The sequence below is a fragment of the Mirounga leonina genome, unplaced genomic scaffold (assembly GCF_011800145.1).
Source record: "Mirounga leonina isolate KUSES-001 unplaced genomic scaffold, KU_Mleo_1.0 Mir_507, whole genome shotgun sequence".
NCBI classification, from domain to species: domain Eukaryota; kingdom Metazoa; phylum Chordata; class Mammalia; order Carnivora; family Phocidae; genus Mirounga; species Mirounga leonina.
Window position 1 is genome coordinate 6,010,871 of NW_023270789.1, and position 19,719 is coordinate 6,030,589.

At 37.5% G+C, this 19,719-nt stretch overlaps 1 protein-coding gene across 1 annotated transcript in view; it reads right to left on the minus strand.

Annotated features, from left to right (window-relative positions):
• MAGI3 (membrane associated guanylate kinase, WW and PDZ domain containing 3) overlaps positions 1–19,719 on the minus strand; it is a 115,149-nt gene that overhangs the window by 90,623 nt on the left and 4,807 nt on the right. Inside the window, exon 3 of the mRNA XM_034990279.1 lies at positions 7,509–7,659. Coding sequence (XP_034846170.1) covers positions 7,509–7,659 — 151 coding nt within the window. The remainder of the gene's footprint in view (positions 1–7,508; positions 7,660–19,719) is intronic.

A 19,719-nucleotide genomic window follows, 5' to 3' on the forward strand; every position in this document is an offset into this window, starting at 1 on the left:
AATAATAATAATAATAATAATAATAATAATAATAATAATAATAATAAACTTTGATGCCACTTCTTGTCCTGAATTACAAGCATCCTGCTTTCCATCGGAAGGAACGTGGCACTGTGCTTAAGCCCAAGAACACAACCAAATCTAAAATTCCTTCTTGGAGAGTCTGTCTCCTGAGACTACTACAAGTACCAATTCTGTATCAACCAGGATCCAAACAGGAGAGAGAAACATGGTAAGTTGAACAAGGAGAGCTTAATACAAAAATGATTAACTATTTACAAGGAATTAACTAAGAGAATATAAAAGAGAACTTTAAAGGATACCACCCTAGAGCTGAGGAAGAATACTCAAATAAGGAACAAACTTGGAAGGGAGGGATGCTCCCACACTCTGGGATTCAGACTTCTTTGGAGAAGGTGTGGTCATAGCCTGGGGATGGATCTGGTTCATAGATGGTAGGTCAAGGCTGGCAGACAAGGAACAGTCTGCTGGGGTACTGATGAAATTCACCAGCAAGCTGCCTGCAGTGGGGGCTGTTTCGAACTGCCTAGAAAACCATCTGGGACACTGGCTGGACTTGCCAGAAACCCAGTAGAAAAGCACTTGCAGGGAATATTGTTGAAATCTGGGGAGCCACGTGGGGTGCCCATCAAACTCATTATGAAGCTGCAAGGAAGTCAGTAGGTGCACTGGTGTAATTCAGGAAGCTGCCTATGAGGTGGGAAACTGAGTGCTGGAGCACTGCTGAAACTTACGGTCTTTTTGCAGGCAGGAGCAAAAAGAAAAAGACACACCGCAACTAGCAAAAGATGATTTTTTTTTTCCCAGTATTCTACCTGCCAGCCCCAAGATAATCTGACGATGTACCTACCAGTTGGCAAAGGAGGAATGCTGCAATATCATACCCAGGCAAAAAAGAGTAATTTGAAGCCAAGAGGCACTAAATTAATAACTGGCAGACTAGTTTTCTGAGCGATTCTACCATCAACGGGAGTTGAATTTTGTCAAGTGTTTTTTTTTTTGCATCTATTTGAGGAGATCATCTGTTTTGTTTTGTTTTTCTTTTCCAGTCTGTTACCATATTAATTTGAAATGTTATCCCAACTGTTCATTCCTGGGACAAATACCCCTTGGTCATACTTTATTATCCTTTTACACATTGCTATATATTTATTTGCTAAAATATTTTAAGGAGTTTTAAGTCTATGTTCAAGAAAAATTGTGGTCTAGTATTATTTTCTTTTAATGTCCTTGTCTGGTTTTAGAATCAGGATAATGATCAGATCACAGAATGAGTTGGGAAGTTCCCCCCTCCTCTATTTTCTTAAAGAGTCTGTGTAGAATTAGTATTATTTCTTCTTTAAGTATTCGGAACAAGTCACTCCTACCATCTGGGCCTGACACTTTCTTAATGGGAAAGTTACAAACTACAAATTCAATTCCTTTAACAGATTGAGAACTGTTATTAAGCTCATCTATTACTTCTTTATTTTTTAAAGATTTTATTTATTTAAGAGCGAGCGAGAGAGAGAGAACAAGCAGGGTCAGGGGGAGAGGGATATGCAGACTCCCCACCAAGCAGGGAGTTCGACTTGGGGCTTGATCCCAGGATACTAGGATCATGACTCGAGTTAGAGGCAGATGCTTAACTGACTGAGCCACCCAGGCATCCCTCATCTATTTCTTCTTGAGTGAATATTGGTAGTTTTTTCCCTCCAAGGAATTTTTCCATTTCATCTGAGTTCAGTTTACTGTCACCAAGTTGTTTAGAATATTCCTGACTGTCCACTTAACATCTGTAGGATTTTTAATGATACCATCTCTCTCATTCTTAATATTGTTAAACAGTGTTTTCTCTCTCTTTACCTGAGCAGTATGACTAGAAGTTTACCAGTTTTACTGATCAGAAAAAAAATCAACTTTGGGTTTCATTGATTTCTCTATTCTGTTTTCTAGTTTATTGATTTCTGCTTTTATCTTTATTTCCTTTCTTCTACTTAATTTGGGTTTACTTTGCTCTTCTTTTGCTAGAAGTTTAGATCACTGATTGAGATCTTTATTTGCTAAGTATTTAACACTATAAATTTCCGGTTATACCAACATCCCACAAATTGGTATGTTGGGTTTGATATGTTTTGAGATGCTGGTATGTGTAATATTTTGTATTTTCCTTGTGGCTTCAACTCACAGGTTATTTAGAAGTGTGCTATTTAATTTCTAAATATTCAGAGATTTTCCAGATTATTTTGTTAAGTGATTTCCTGTAATTCCATTATGATCACAGAATATATTCTGTAGGATTTAAATTCTTTTAAATTTATTGGATCTTGTTTTATGGCCCAGAATATGGTCTTCATTTGTAAATGTTCCATGTACACTAGAAAAGAATGAATATTCTTCTGTTGTTGGAAGGCATGTTCTAATACATAGCAATTAGGTCAAGCTGGTTCAAAGTGTTACTCATGTTATAACCCTACTGATTTTTTGTTTACTTTCCCTAAAGGAGGTGTTGAAATCTTAAACTCTATTGTTGTTGTCTATTTCCTTTCAGTTCTATCTCTCTGGTATCATTTCCATTCCACCTGAAGAATTTCCTTTAGTATTTCTTATAGTGCAAGTCTGCTGGTGAAAAATTCCCTCACTTTTTTTTTTTTTGGTCTGAAAAATTCTTTATTTCTCTTAAGGATATTTTTGTTGTATGTACAAATCTAGGTTGGCAGTTTTTCCTTTCAGCATGTTGAAGATGACATTTGATTGACTTTTGCCTTGTACTGGTTTCTGTTGACAAGTCTACAGTCCTTCATTGTTCCCTTGTATTTAATGTATCTTTTTTTTTTTTTTTAAAGATTTTATTTAATCATTTGACAGAGAGAGAGACAGCGAGAGAGGGAGCACAAGTAGGGACAGTGGGAGAGGGAGAAGCAGGCTTCCTGCCGAGCAGGGAGCCCAATGTGGGGCTCGATCCCAGGACCCTGGGATCATGACCTGAGCTGAAGGCAGACGCTTAACGACTGAGCCCCCCAGGTGCCCCGTATTTAATGTACCTTTTTTCTGTCTGCCTTTCACGTTTTCTCTATCACTGGTTTTCAGCAATTAGATATGATATATTTAGATGTGTTTTTTTATGTTTCTTCTGCTTGGGGTTTGTTGAGATCCACAGCTCTGTAGATTTATAGTTTTCATCAAATGTGGAAAAATTTCAGCCTATTTCTTCATTTGTTTTTTTTTTCTGTATCCCCCCTTTTTGGTTTGACAGTGTGCATAGCTCAATATGAATGGATCACAGTCCTGTTCTGCCTATGACCCAATTTCTGAAAATAGTTATTACATATATCTTGCCCAATTTCTAGTTGTTTACAGTAAGAAGGTAATTCCAGTACCAGTTAGTCTTTTTTTTTTTTTTTTAAGATTTTATTTATTTATTTGACAGAGAGAGACACAGCGAGAGAGGGACCACAAGCAAGGGGAGTGGGAGGGGGAGAAGCAGGCTTCCCGCTGAACAGGGAGCCTGATGTGGGGCTCGATCCCAGGACCCTGGGATCATATCCTGAGCCGAAGGCAGACGCTTGATGACTGAGCTACCCAGGCACCCCACCAGTTAGTCTTTCATGGCAGAAGTAGAAATGTCTCTCTCTCTCTCTCTCTGGTTACTTAAAAAACAAACAAACTAATGTCTTCAGTCTTTTTCCTGTTTCAGTTTGATTCATTTATATTGCTATGTCTTCAGGTTCATTGATCTTTTCTTCCGCAGTTTCCAATCTGCTGTTAAGCCCATCCATGAATTTTTGAAGTTCCATTTAATTCTTTAAAAAAAAAAAATCCATTTTCTCTTTATTTTATTCATATTTTTCTTTAAATCCTTGAGCATATTTATAACTCTAAAATGCATGCTTCAGTCATATCTGTTTATATGTCATTTATGCCATTTCTGTTTTGTTTTTTGTATTAGCTGACTTTTCTTTGGATTATGGGCCATATTTTATTCTCTTTTGTATACCTAATAATTTTTATTAGACACTGGGCATTGTAAATACTATGTTATTCAGTGTCGAGGTTTTGTTGTCTTCCTTTAAACAGTGTTGATTTTTCCCCTTTCCTCCCTCCTATCCTCCCCTCCTTCCTTTCTTTTGGCTAACAGTTAAGTTGTATGCATATCTGCCTGATCCTTTGGGGCTTGTTTAATTAAGCTTTGTTAAAATGGGCCCCAAGGAGCTTACACCTATTTTAGCGCTACTAGTAAGCCATGACCCTTGAGGTCTCTCCACTCAGGTAGGCTAGAACTCAGATTCTCCCAGCCCTGTGTAAACTCTGGAAATTGCTAACTTTACAGCTCCCAGAGAATCTTTGCCTGGCCATGTGGAGTCTCATCCTATACATTCTCAGCTTAGTATTCACCAACAGAGTCAAGGGGGCACCTATGCATATTATTTGAGCTCCTTTTCTTCATAGCTCTCTCCTCTCTGACACCCTGTCCTGCAAATCTCAGGCACCTCAGACTTCTTGAACTCATATTTCTGTCTCCTCAACTCAGAATCCTCTGCACTCTGCCTGGGCTTTCCCTCCTTGTATTATAGTCCAGAAAGTGGCTCCAGGCAGAAGGCTGATGAAACCACAGGACTCCTTTGTGTGCAGTCTCCTTTCCACTTTTATTAGGGATCATAGTCTTGTCCTTTCAACAGTGCAGTATCTGACAATGGTAGATGTCTTTCTTTCTCTTATTAATTTTGTTGCTCAAATTGTTTCAGATCTTGTCAGTGGGAACCCTTTCTAGATGGCTTTTTAAAAACAAACAAAAAAAAATGTGCTTCTGATATGCCCCCATAGTTTTTTAGGCATTTACATACTTCCTGGGATAATCAGATGTTCCAAGCTCATCTTGTACTTTCCTTGCTCCAGACCCGGAATCAGAATTTTCTACAAGAAGATTTGGTATCTTTCAGTAAAGAATGGTAATTAAAAACCATTTGGTATGTTGCTTGTCACTGATATACCACTGCATTCTTGGAGGAGTTGTGGATACTTCAGTGTGTTGGTTACAAGTCCTGTTAGGATGTGAAAAGGCTGTAGCTGTTTGGACCCTATGAATGAAAACCAAATAAACTGTAACTCCTTTCTAGGACAAAACCGCACACTGAGGAGAAACTGCAAAACTAGGACAGTACAAATAAATTTAAAAGAAGATCCAAGTAAAAGTGCAGAGTACAGCAGAAAGTACAAGTACATATTTTTATTAACTTGTTTTAACAAGGGAAGAGGGAGCTCTAGAGCTATGAAATTAAAAATGCTACCCTGAGACAGCCCATGCGGGCAAAATACCAAGTTATTTATAAGGGAATGAAAATTAGATTGTTTTCAGACTTTTAAAGAGCAATGCTTTATGCCAGAAGATAATCAGATAATCGACTAATAGAATTAAAATAGTCAAGGAAAGAAAATATAAGGCAAAGATTTCATATATATCCAAACAAACTTGAAAGTATAAAGGCCATAGACAAACTGTGATGATCCTCTCTTTCCTGGGGAATCTAGTTTAGAGAAGAAGCAGCTTTAGAAAACCACAGTTATTGAAGAAACACCAACATAAGGATTGGTAGTTACATTCGATGTGTATTTACCTACAGAATAAAGAATAAATGATAATAAAGGGGAGAGTGCAATATGTAATGGCTGTTTGTTTTGTTAATATAGACACAGGTCAAGAATAAAAAAAAAACAGTGAAAATGAGGAAAGCATATATGAAGTGGAATAAGCTTGCTGATTATCTTTGTTTGGGGTAAAAAAATATTATTTCTCTAGTCAGATGATGGGAGAGAAGGAAGGAGTAAGAAGCAATAAGTAGATCATTTAGGAAGGGAGGAAGAACAGAGTATTATATAAAAGTATAAAGATAGCCATTAGAATGAAGATACAAACCTTTCTAAAGAGAGAGATCAAATAAAATGGACTATGTGGTGAAAGGCTTTTTATATAAAAGATGTGTATATGGGTAAAATAGAAAACCATGACAAAACAGAGACTAAAGACATGGATCACATCAATAAATATAAAGAAAGTTTCACACTGGCTACAACATCCAACACTATTTGTAAAACAAAGAGCTTCAGAAAGATGAAAGAATAAAAGTCAGACAAAGATATACCAGGCAAATGCAAAGAAAAGAAGACAGGAGTTGCAATTCTGAAATCCAACCAGGTAGATTTACAGGAGGAAATCATACATAAGGAGTTGGATTTAAAAACAAAACCAAAACATTTTATACCATGTTAAAGAGTCTGGACTTGTACTCAATGAGAGACTTTGAAGGATAAACTGTAGATGGACAAGAGTCAGACATGCACTTAAAGACAGACCAGACTGAGGGGATGTGGGAGGTGGGGATGCAGCTAGAACCGGGAAGAGGGCAGACACTGAGGGTCTACTCCAGGACACATGTTTTGCCCTCATGTTCTCATTTTAATTCTTAGAACTCCATGAGGTGTCTCTTGTTATTCATATTTTATATATGGGGATCCTGAGGTTCAGGAAGATCAAGTAACTTGTCCAAGGATCAGTATTTTTCACCTAGCTCTTTGCCCCTACATATTGTTATCTGTTAAAAAAAAAAAGTTCAAGCAAGAAAGGGTGAGCATCTAAGGCAGTGCAGAAGGATCGGTATTTAAGGAGCGTAATTAGGCAGGCTTGGTGATAGATGGGACACTGTTGAAGAGTAAATAACAAGAAAAAGAAATAAAGAATTCCAGAGCCATTATAAGAGCTACTATCTACAAGAAGTTACAAATATATTGAAAAGGAATACAAACCAGAACATTCTTTTACATCCTTTTACTGTTTACTGCTTTTTATTCTTTCCCAGACTTGTTCTAACTAAAATCTAAGCATACATGGTTTCTTGTTTTGTGTTAAAACACACACACACACACACACTCACACACACACACACAGCATCCTTACAACAACAACAACAACAACAACAACAACCAGGTCCTATGAAAACTACCAAGACTGGAATAGATATACAAACATCTAGATAAAAATTCAACATAGATTACTACAAAGAAGGTAGTGCATTTCCTCCTTTTTTCCTTTGGGGAAGGGGCAGATCTTAAAATAAGTAATGTCCTCATAATTAAGACAAAAATGTTTGTTCTCAGTGTACAAGGCACTGAGAATGAAAAAAGTTTATTATTTATTCTTACTGAATAAACATTTGGAACGGATTTATAGAAGAAAATTTAGTTAGCAGAATGTACATGGATAGTCTTAAACTCTTAAAGTCTAATGACTGTTTTTAAAGTTACAATATAGAATCTTCTAGTTTTTCTACTTTAAAAACAAAAGCCCTGCATGTCCTTGGAAAATTTTTCTCCTTATCCAATTTGTGTTTCATTCTAGTGCCCCAACTCAGTCTTCCCAATCTGATATAAGATACTCTACTGAATTACTTCTACATGTTTGATTAGTTAAATAAGGATACATTGGCCTTTCTTTTATTCAATCTCATACTTACATGGAATGGTTCTCAAGTAGAGATTATCTCTGATCACTTGCTGCAATTTGTGGTCAATTGATCCTTTCTGAAACTGAAGACTCAGGTAATGTCGCAAATCTTTATTAATGACTTTGCCTATGAAAAAAACCACAGAAGACAGAACACATAACTGTTAGATCTCCAGTTAAATATTGATGGTAGTGACTGAATACCCTTAAACCATTTAGCTATAGACAGGAAAAAGAAATCAGAGTATTTTACTGTATTTTACTAAAGACAACATTGCTTTACTAAAAACAAATTATTATAGTACTATAATTAATAACATATACCTATAGTACATAATGTGGGCATAATTTTACAATAGTAGGGGAAGGACAAAGTATAGGTCAGAGAATATGACAAATACCCAAGATAATTTCCATCTATAGCTTTAAATACCATCTATATACTGATAACTTCTAGGTGCTTATCATGTCTCCATCCCTGATCTATGTCCACCAAGCTCCAGAGCCACCAAACTCATTCGTATACATTGCAAATATAGAAAGTCAAATAAGCACCTCAAATTTCAGACAGCGGAAACAGAACTCTTAATTCCATCCTCCCCCAATTTTTCCTCTGCTCTGGTTTTCCTTGTCTTAAGCAAATAATAGCACCATCAACCCAGCAGAACAGACCCAAAAGCTAGAAGTCATCAGAAGTTTCTGATTTCTCCTTTTCACTTCTATCCCTCAGATCCAATCCAGTAGCAACTTTTGTCAGTTCTATCTCCAAAACATGCCCTATGTCCACTTCTCTCCATTTCCAGAGCCTCCACCCTAATCAAAGCCACCATCATTTCCCATCTCGGATTCTGCAACAGCCTTCTAATCTGTCTCCCTGCATTCATTCTTGCCTCCTTCCTGCTCCCACCACTTACACAGAAGCCAGAGTGAGATTCTGAACATAAACCAAATAATCACTACTCTGTTTAGTGGCCCCCACCCCCGCCATGACTTCTTTTTGCACTTGGGATAAAATCCAAACTTCCACATGTTCTAGCTTTGGCCATCTCTGACTCAAACCCATTCACTAACCCCCCACTAGCCATGCTTCCACCCACACTGGCCATCTTCCAAAAGGCCAAATGGACCCTACCTTAGAGCCTTCTGCCTATCACTGACTGAACAGGCATTTTCTGTCCACTCACTTGACTCCTAGATACAAGGTGATTCAATAACAGAATGAAAGATTTTTTTTTTCTTATTTGTGGGGAATATGGGAGATAAAAAGAGGACTATTAGAGGTCTCAAAGAAATGTTAAGCAGAAAAATAGAGGATTGCAGAAATCTGATAGCAGTGAATTTATAGTAAAGGTTGAACTTAAAATGAAAACCAAAGCAATCCAAACACTGTTCACTAGATAAGACTTCACAGGATTACAAAAGGGCAATGCTAAAACATAATGGATTACTATATTGAGTAAGAAATGACTAGGCAATTAAAATATACTTTGTTTTATTTGGAACAGCTTAATTATGACAAGGATAAGTCAAAAGGTTACTACAGATCAGTTCATTCTTTTAACTATTATTCCATGATGTAGCATTTCTAATCCCCCCTTTTGGTCTTTTCTCACAGGTATAAGCAAGCATAACCAAATGAGAGGGTGTTAATACAAGCAGGAAACCAGGGTGCTGCTAAAGTTTAGAGATAACATTCGGATCCTAAACTAATAAACACAGACCAAAAAGTCTCTGTTTTGCCTTGCCAAAAATAGATGCTGAGGAAGGGGGACCCCTCTCTGATCAAAGAAGAAAGCCTGAAAGATATTTACAGGGATAACACAGAAGAATCCCTGGTCACAGAAGTGGTTTCTGCCAGGCATTCAGGGGCTCTACCAACCCGAGTTCCATTTAGATGGAATCATATTATGCCATTTCTTATTTTTATCACAGTACTTGTTCTTTGCTGAGTGGAAGAAAAACACAATTCATAATCAATACTGTACAGTCTGAGAACCCAGAAATAGACCCTCAACTCTATGGTCAACTCTATGGTCTCCAACAAAGCAGGAAAGAATATCCAATGGAAAAAAAGACAGTCTCTTCAAGAAATGGTGTTGGTAAAATTGGACAGCCCCATGCAGAAGAATGAAACTGGACCACTTTCTTACACCATACACAAAAATAAACTCAAAATGGATGAAAGACCTAAATGTGAGATAGGAAATCCATCAAAATCCTGTAGGAGAATACAGGCAGCAACCTCTTTGACCTCAGCCACAACAACCCCTTGCTAGACACGTCTCCAAAGGCAAGGGAAACAAAAGCAAAAATGAACTATTGGGACTTCATCAGGATAAAAAGCTTTCACATAGCAAAGGAAACAGTCAACAAAACTAACAGACAGTCTATGGAATGGGAGAAGATATTCACAAATGACTTATCAGACAAAGGGCTAGCATCCAAAATCTATAAAGAACTTATCAAACTCAACACCAAAGAACAAATAATCCAGTCAAGAAATGGGCAGAAGACATGAACAGATATTTCTCCAAAGAAGACATACAAATAGCCAACAGACACATGAAAAAATGCTCAACATCACTCATCATCAGGGAAATACAAATCAAAACCACAATGAGATACCACCTCACACCAGTCAGAATGGCTAAAATTAACCACTCAGGAAACAACAGATGTTGGCGAGGATGTGGAGAAAGGGGAACCCTCTTACGCTGTTGGTGGGAATGTAAACTGGTGCGGCCATTCTGGAAAACAGTATGGAGGTTCCTCAAAATGTTAAAAATAGAACTACCCTACAACCTAGCAACTGACTACTAGGTATTTTTATCCTAAGGACACAAACATAGTGACTCGAAGGGGCACCTGCACCCCAATGTTTATAGCAGCAATGTCCAAAACAGCTAAACTATAGAAAAGAGCCCAGATGTCCATCAACACAGGAATGGATAAAGAAGATATATATATATATATAGGCAGCAACCTCTTTGACCTCAGCCACAACAACTTCTTGCAAGACACGTCTCCAAAGGCAAGGGAAACAAAAGCAAAAATGAACTATGGGGACTTCATCAGTTACAATCTATATAATATATATGATATATATATTATACACACACACACAGGAATATTGGAATGGAGTATTACTCAGCCATCAAAAAGAATGAACTCTTGCCATTTGCAACGACATGGATGGAACTAGAGGGTATTATGCTAAGTGAAATAAGTCAGAGAAAGACAAATGCCACATAATTTGCGGGGTTTAAGAAACAGATGGGGCGCCTGGGTGGCTCAGTTGGTTGAGTGACTGCCTTCGGCTCAGGTCATGATCCTGGAGTCCCGGGATCGAGTCCCACATCGGGCTCCCTGCTCAGCAGGGAGTCTGCTTCTCCCTCTGACCCTTCCCCCTCTCATGCTCTGTCTTTCATTAAAAAAAAAAAAAAAGAAACAAAACAGATGAACATAGGGGAAGGGAAGGAAAAATAAAGTAAGATGAAAACAGAGAGGGAGGCAAACCATAAGAGACTCTTAACTATAGGAAACAAACTGAGGGTTGTTGGAGGGGAGGGGGATGGGGGGATAGGGTAATTGGTGATGGACATTAAGGAGGGCACTTGATATAATGAGCACTGGGTGTTACATGCAACTGATGAATCCCTAAATTCTACCCCTGAAACTAATAATACAGTATATGTTAAAGAAATTCAATTTAAATTAAAAAAAATACTGCATAGTCTCATTTCTTATTGAACAAAAACAAACCCAATAATGAATTTATTAAATATTTTAAAAATTAGGTCAGGTATGTTCCAAATGCTTTGTAATAAATATTATACAAAAGCTTTGATGGGTTGTTATATAGGTGCTTACAAGTTTTAGTGACATATGTGGATGTTTAGAGTTCTTGAACAGATAGAGAATGCATCATTGTTTTTTTCCACTTAAAATAATATAGTACCAGCTCCAATATCTAAAAATCCTCTACCCAACATATTTTCATGAATACACTTAATTTGGATAAAGGATAATGCCTCCGTAATTCAAGAAGACAATATGAGTCAACACTTTTTTTTTAACTCAAGATTTTGTGTTTTAATTTGAAACTTTATATAAGATATGGTATAGCTCACAGAGGTAACTATAAAATGCTGAAAACTCAGACTGGATTTTAATCCAATTAAAATAACAGCTATTAAATCAGATATAATGAGAGACAAAGCCATAATAAAAGTCACAGATCACAAGTTACAGCTAAAAATGGGATTCTTAAGGTGGAAATGAAGTTAAAACACCTCATTTCCTGTTTCAAAGGCCTATAAGATCTTAAGACTGACAGGCCAGTTAAAGCAGAAAGAACTAGATTTAAAGAATGGTACCTGAGATTATCTGGGCGGGAACTGCACTCACTCTCAATTACCACCCACAACTCCTGCTGGGGTTCTGGATGCAATGATGAAATGAACAGTTGCCAAGAAAAGGGTGAGGGACAATGTCATAAATGTAGTATTTCATTTAAAATGCACAAGTCATTCAAAAAAGTCATCACACATCTTCAAGGTTGGAGACAAAATATTACAAATATCAGTGAAATGTCAATTATAAAAGATTAACAATTTATATGGGGTTGGCATTCTTTCAGATTAATAATTAATAGTAAAATATAATGAATATAGTAGTCATCATGAACTTCCTTGCCTCAAGAAACCAAACGACCTTCTGTAAGGGGACAGAATATTATGGTTCCCTCTTTGATAGGATTCCAGGGAATTTGTTTAAAAAAAAAAAAAAGTACAAACATCCTGAGTAGGCAGATGACTGTGGAATTACTAGAAGGCCAAGAGAAACATTAACTCATAAAAACACTGCTGAGTATATCTATATTATCAAGTTGTATATAAACGTCAGCCTTTTATTCAGGCAGAGTTTCACAGAAACTTGACATTTCAAGGGTATGAAAAACATTTACTTGGGATTAATGCAGTTGTTGCTAAACAAGGAAGAGAAAAAGATTCTTCATAATTTAGCATTCCCACCCATCCAGGCTTTGCTTTAAGTGTTAAGATTACTCCCTGACTTCTAAGTGATTTATTAAGTTTATTCATGAAACTTAAAATAGATCTACATATCTTACAAATACAGCTCAGGTGGGGAAAAGTCTGTAACTGAAATCTCAATCATATGAATAAATCCAGACACTCAAGTTTCAACATACAAATCCTTAATCAAAAGAACCCATCGCTACAAATCCATATTTTTTGAATATATGTGAACTAATATTCACTAGCAGTTCTCTTTGAGGAATGTGTGTGTAGAGACACTGGTTATAAATCAGATAAACCCTATGGCATGTCAGCATGGGAGTAGCCATTCAACCAGCTGTAAACTGGTCTAATTGTCAACATTTCACTGCCTTTTCCATAAGGATTGTCTAAGAGACTTTGCCAACCACTTCCTTAAATCAAGATGGCACATGACTTTACTATTCTCTAACCCAGTAGTAATTATAAAATTGGGTGGGGGGATGAGAGGAGTTTGGCATATCTTGTTCTTATAAATTCACACTAATTCATAGTGATCATCCCATTCTTCCCTAAACACTTGAAATTTTTTATATTTGTTCAATCTCTTCAAATCTTGCCACAGTTTCAAGTTAAGGAAGTAGGCTTGAGTTTTTACAATCTACTTCACACCTTTTTGGAAACTGGAACATTTGCCTCTCTTCAGTCTCCTGGTACTTTCCATATTCTCCATGATTTCATAAAGAAAACTGACAGTAGCTCTGAGATCAAATCTTTCGTGCCTTTAACTCCTGGGAGGCAATTCAGTTGAGTTTTGAAAATGTAAATTCATTTAAAGTGAATGAAACTTTTATTATCTTCTCATTTTAAAGAAATTTAATTTCCCCCATTTCAGGCTGTTTGTTTTCCTTTTACTCTTTGAAAAGTAATTCTGCTAGTTCAAGATTATGGAAGCAAAGTAAGAATGGCACATGTCTATTTCTGCCTACAAACAGCTAACATTAACAACATCTTCTGACAGTAAACCCACCTCTTCCTTCCTGTTGCTTTTGCACCAGACACAACCTTAAAAGCATTTTGTGCTCTCTGAAGTATCTTAGCTCCTTTTGAGCTTTGGCCTGTAGAAAAGAAAATTCTTAAATGCTCATTTCTTACAGTCTACTTAGCTCTCTATAAATGTGATTATGTGCTCCTTCCATTTGTCAATCATATACATCTTTTAAAAACAAACGTGAGCTGCTCAGAGCACTCTGTGTCCCCATAAAGAATTTCCTCATATAACTTTTGTTTTAGAAATCTCTAGTTTGGGGGCGCCTGTGTGGCTCAGTCAGTTAAGCATCTGCTTCGGCTCAGGTCATGATCCGGGGATCCTGAGATAGAGCCCTGTGTCAGGCTTCCTGCTCAGCAGGGAGCCTGCTTCTCCTTCTCCCTCTGCCTCTCCCCTCCACTAGTGTGTTCTCTATCTCTCTCTCAAATAAATAAAATCTTGAAAGAAAGAAAGAAAGAAAGAAAGAAAGAAAGAAAGAAAGAAAGAAAGAAAGAAAGGAAAGAAAGAAAGAAAGAAAGAAATCTCTAGTCTCGGAACCACACCTAGAGATGTGATAAACTTTTAAAAATCTGTTGTCCTCAACAGCAAAAAGTATGGGCATAACCATGTCCTAGTTCTCTTCTTTACTATGGTGACTACAGGATAGCCTAGTGACTTTCCCCAATAAACTGTTCCATATCACTAGCTCAACACAATGAACGTTACTCATTAGTCCTTTCCCATTAGACCTAGCGGTGTATTTCATTGCTTCCTCCACCTCTTGAGCTCTACAGTAGTAAGAGAAAGCTGCGTGAAAGTGGTTAAGAGGATATACAGAAGCTTAACTCCAAACTGGCTCCTTGGTTAAGGCAGGATGCTCCTAAAACAAAATAAATCAAATGGTAGTCTATCTGTTGTGAAACTGTAAATGGTATTTGAACAAGTCTTCTCTAGAAAGTCAACCTACACATTTCACTGCAAAATATATTCTATGACACAGAAGTTATTCAAAGTTATTTTTTTAAAGATTTCTTATTTATTTGAGAGAGAGAGCACGCACACAGGTGGGCTGGAGGGGCAGAGGGAGAGGGAGAAGCAGACTCCCTGCTGAGTAGGGAGCCTGCTGCAGGGATGGATCCCAGGACCCTAGGATCATGATCCAAGACAAAGGCAGACATTTAACCAACTGAGCCACCCAGGTGCCCCCAAAATTATCTTATACAGTTGTTAAACATACAAGTTTGTCAGCTGAGGGCCAAGCCATGGTTTGTTTTTACAGAGTTAGTCCTAGTATCTAACACACAAAATGAGTGGATCAGTTGAATTTTGTATTTTTGATTTTTCATTTGGCCCTCTCTATCCTTGAATACATGAAATTTTAGAAGAGAATACTCACCTGATAAAGCACTTTTTAGTAGTCTGTATACAACTTTATCCTAAACTGTTTCTTAAACAATGAAACTGATTTTATTTTGACTATCAAAACACTAAAATAAATTTTCATTGAAGCAGCATGCACTTGTAAGTCTTTAAAAGCAGGTTTAATTATAGTTTATATGCTAATTCCTTGAATTCTGTTGTTTGTTTATTAATACTTTTAAATGAATTCACAAAATGGTATCTGGTTATCCTGAAATATAAAATAAGGCTAAATTAACCATTCATATCTACTGTGTTCTAGCACCACTGGGGATAACAAGTCCGAGCAGGAAAAAAACCCCAAACCCTTCTGCTTTTCCTGGGGGTGGGGGGGAGATGCAGGAATGAGAAGAGGAATGGGAAATAGAGATCACTAGGACTTATTTTAGAAATGTTATTATATATATTACACACTATGAGTTTTCACCCCCATGAAAACCTCTGAGGTAGGTGTTATTATTATTTCCACTTTACACAGAAGGGGCTGAGGTATAAAGAGGTTAAGTAACTTGGACAAGGTGACATCATTAAAGGTAGCAGACCTGGGATCTGAACCCAGTCAGCCCGGCTCCAGAACCTTTACTGGAGTACTGTGCTAAATGCCCGGCCCCCACCTACCCATCTATCTATTTATATCTTTTGATGAATTTCTTCTCTTGCATAAGCTTATGAGAGTGCGAGCAAAGCTCTCTCATTAAGACCCTACCCTTCCTTCAAACAGCTGCAACTACTATGTAAACAAGGATGCACCCAGTCCTTGGTAGTAGGCACTTGAGGGTAAAGCCCTGAATGAGAGTTCACGCAAATGAAACCTGAAGCCTCGCAGGGAAGATGAACATTGAAAAAGACATTTCAAACACAAGAGCATTAGGAAAGATTAGCACAGAGCACTGTGGGAATCCACTATCTAGATCCTAAGGCAGGGCAGCCCGGGAAGACGTCCCTAAGTAAGTTACACTGGAGCTGAAACCTGAAGGATAAACAGGAGCCAGCTGGGCCAAAAAAAAAGGGAGGGGAGGGGAGTTGAGGGAATGGGACATGCAAAGACGCTTACTTGAGGTGGGAAGGAACACAGTGATTACAGGAAGGGAGAGAAATCCAGTATAGCTGGTTCTTAGAAAGTGAGGAAGGGTTCCCACAAGCTGAGACAAGAGTTCCAGGGACTAGTGGGTTGACTAGCACCTTACAATAATAAGAACACCAACAACTTAAGTCTGACACCAAGGCCCTTACTAATTGCTTTAAGCTAACAACTACAGATATGTTCTTACTGGCCACCTCCACATCCCGTACTTCAAAGGCCATCTCATTATTTCTGTTCTGTCTTCTATCTCTACATTCATGGTCCTAAAGTTGGAAGACACATACTTACCTAAACCTTTATGCCTCTGTCATTACAGGCAAGTAGGAACTTAATGAATTTTTAAAAATAATGTATATAATTAAATTCTGACTCAGTCCCAAATCTGAAAAGCATGAAATACTCTGGAATCCCTTGAGCCATTCCAGTTTTTACAACTGGTCGGTGTCCAGTACTGTCCTGAGTTAACAGTTTGAAGAAACCCAGACCGAAGCAATGATGCAATGTTGTCATCTCCCACAGAACACTGCTGTCACCTCACCAGTCAGGAGAAAGCCTCCTGCTCACGGAGGTCAAATTCAGTGTTGATTTCTTCCCCAGCTTTATGGAGATATTATTGACATATAACACAGGTAAGTTTAGGGTGTACAATGCAATGATTTGATACACATATGCTGTGAAATCATTATCACAATAAGGTTAGTTGGCACCTCCAACCCCTCATATAATTACCATTTTTTTTTTAATGTGGTGATAAGATTTAAGATCTTTTCTCTTAACTTTCAAGTATATGATACAGTATTGTTAGATTATAGTCACCATGTTAGGTATAGTCATGTTAGTTACAGTCAGTCCCCCAGAACTTACTCATCTTACAGATGGAAGTTTGTACCCATTGACCAACATCTCTCCATTTCCCCCACCTGCAGCCCCTCGCAACCACCATTATACTCTCTATTTCCATGAGTTTGGCTTTCCTAGATTCCACAAATAAGAGAACACACAGTATTTGTCTTTCTCTGTCAGAGGTCACATTTTTTGCCTATATTATATATTTATGGCAATAGTAGATTGTTAAAATGGCAGTGTCCATTCTCCAATGGTTCCTGGAAGCAGCCATGATAAATACATGGGTCACATTTCATCTTACCTCCCTGGATCCTACATCACTGGCAATCTGAGGTCAAGTCTGCTGCAGCGTACCTGGTTCTTGCCCTGTACACCCGAAAAAGGTCTTCTTCTTTCCCTCCCTTTCTTTCCTTCCTTTCTTCCTTCCCTGCCTCCAGAACTGAGAGCATAGCTAAAGAAACAATTACTTGGTTTAGGTGGACTATACATCTGAAAAACCTCTGAACTGTACCAAACTAAATATATTCATTCCTGAACGCCTAATACTGCGTATTACATGTAGAATTCAATGTTAATGCAGCACTGAAATTGCTTTATTATATTCAAATTATGTATCAGTAAAACACATTATCATGCTTTTTAAAGAAGTTCTGATGGTTTTTATTTGTTTAAATAAAGCAAGTATTTCAGGGTAGGATGTATTTGCAAATAACAATCATTTCTCTAAAAAAAAAAAAACCTCTGATGCATGGCCAGGGATCTGAATTACAAAGAAAAAGAGTGGGTGTCCCAGAGGAAAATGCCATTGTACCTCTGTATGTTCTCACTTCTGAGGCAACTATACAGGTCCTGTTAACACCCTGCCCTACCCTTCAAACCTCCACCTCCAACTATTACCCCTACCGGTTTCAGTTTTCTGTCTACTCTACCTGGCACCCCCCAGTGTTGTGTACATATAAATACTGTCAGAGCAAAAGGTCTGCACACTGGTCACTTGTCCACCTGCTCTTTGAAGCCAAGACTCAAGGAGAACTCTGAAGTCCGCAGTGAGAAGCTCCTGTTTTCATCTCTCCTCCCTGCTGGTTCTTGCTACAGAACAGTGGGGCACATTTCGGCCTCCCTCACTGGGTCTTAGGCCTGAGTGAAGTCAGGAACTATGTTTCGTTCATCTCTCTACTCTACAGTGCCTAGCATAGCGCTGAGTAAATACTTGTTTTAAACACACCAAACTGATACTTAAATAATGTGGTTGCTATACTGATAGACTTTTAAATGGAATCCATCTTGTAAAAAATACTTTTACTGTAATTCTCAAAGACAAAGAAATCCTTTCATAAAGCAGCAGCATTAAAAATAATGTTTTCAGTATAACAATGTGGTCAAATGCTCATGATATATTTTAAGTGAGAAAAGCAGGTCACAACACAATAGTCACTGTGATCTCAAACTGAAACAATCTCAGGACATGCAAATAAAAAACATACATAAGACAAACTCATATTTAAATAATTAAAAATACTTAAGAGTATTACCACAGGGTATAATTATTGGGTAATTTTTCAAACATTTTCTTTAAAAGCTCTTTTCCTCATGGTTTTTGTATTTGCAAATTTTTTACAGTGAAAACCTATTACTATAATAAGAAAAAACTTTTAGAAATTAGACTGTATTTTCAAAAACTGTGCCCTTCAAAGGTCATTAGTAGAAAAGGAAGCCTGACCCAGTGGACTATTATAACAAAAAATGTGCCAAAGTTCTATGTGAATGCTGAGACTATTTGTGTAGGTTTTCTTTTAATCATTTGTTTTTAATAAGTATTATTTTTGGGGTGCCTGGGTCGCTCAGTCCATTAAATATTATAATTTTTAAAGTTTTTAACTTTCTAAAAGCTGCTTTTATCTAAATGCTCTTTCTTTAAGATATCAACATCTCAGGGCTCCTGGGTGGCTCAGTTGGTTAAGCATCAGACTCTTGATTTCCACTCAGGTCATGACCTCAGGGTCATGACATCAAGCCCCACTTCGGGCTCTGGGCTGGGTATGGAGCCCACTTAGGATTCCCTGTCTTCCTCTCTCTGCCCCTCCCCTCATGTTTGTATATGGGCACTCTCTCTCTCTCTCAAAAATAAATAAATAAAAATAAAAGATAAATTGAGGTATGTAATAAAAAAGAAGTATTATTTTCACCATACTAGGTTAAATTGCAACCATTTTGCTTTTAACTGAAACTCTCAATTGATAAGCTACCGAGCTAAAATCTACCTTCGAAAAACAAGACAGAAATCATCAATCTAGAAAAGACACGACAAAAATCACAATTTTCCCTTAAGAAGTCATTTATCAGGAAGAGCAAAGTAAAATGAACCTTCCTAGCAGAAGAGAGTGGAAAAAATAAGGAATAAATCATCAAAAGTGGGTCCTTTTCTTTTTGAAGCTTTTATCTGATGGGATCATGTAGATTTAGTACTTAAAGAAAAACAGTATTTGTAAAGTGCTATCCTGTGGCTATTTACAATTTTTTCTTTGCCACACTCACGTCAGGAATCATTAGCAAACCTGTCATAATGCCAGATAACCAGTGCCTGGCTGGCACACCAATATCTGAATCACAGTATTAATGCTTCATCCTTTTGACAAGAGGGTACAAAGCCATCTATTGTGCCCTGTCATTTTCCCTGAAAACAGAATAACTGGCCTCAGTAGTCTTTGCAAATCAAAGTTACATGCTTCAACAGAATGTCCAAGGCTTGAGGTGGAAGATCTGTTACTAAAGTTTCATTATAACAGCTGATACAGACAGCTGAAAGGGAATACAGACGTACTTGATT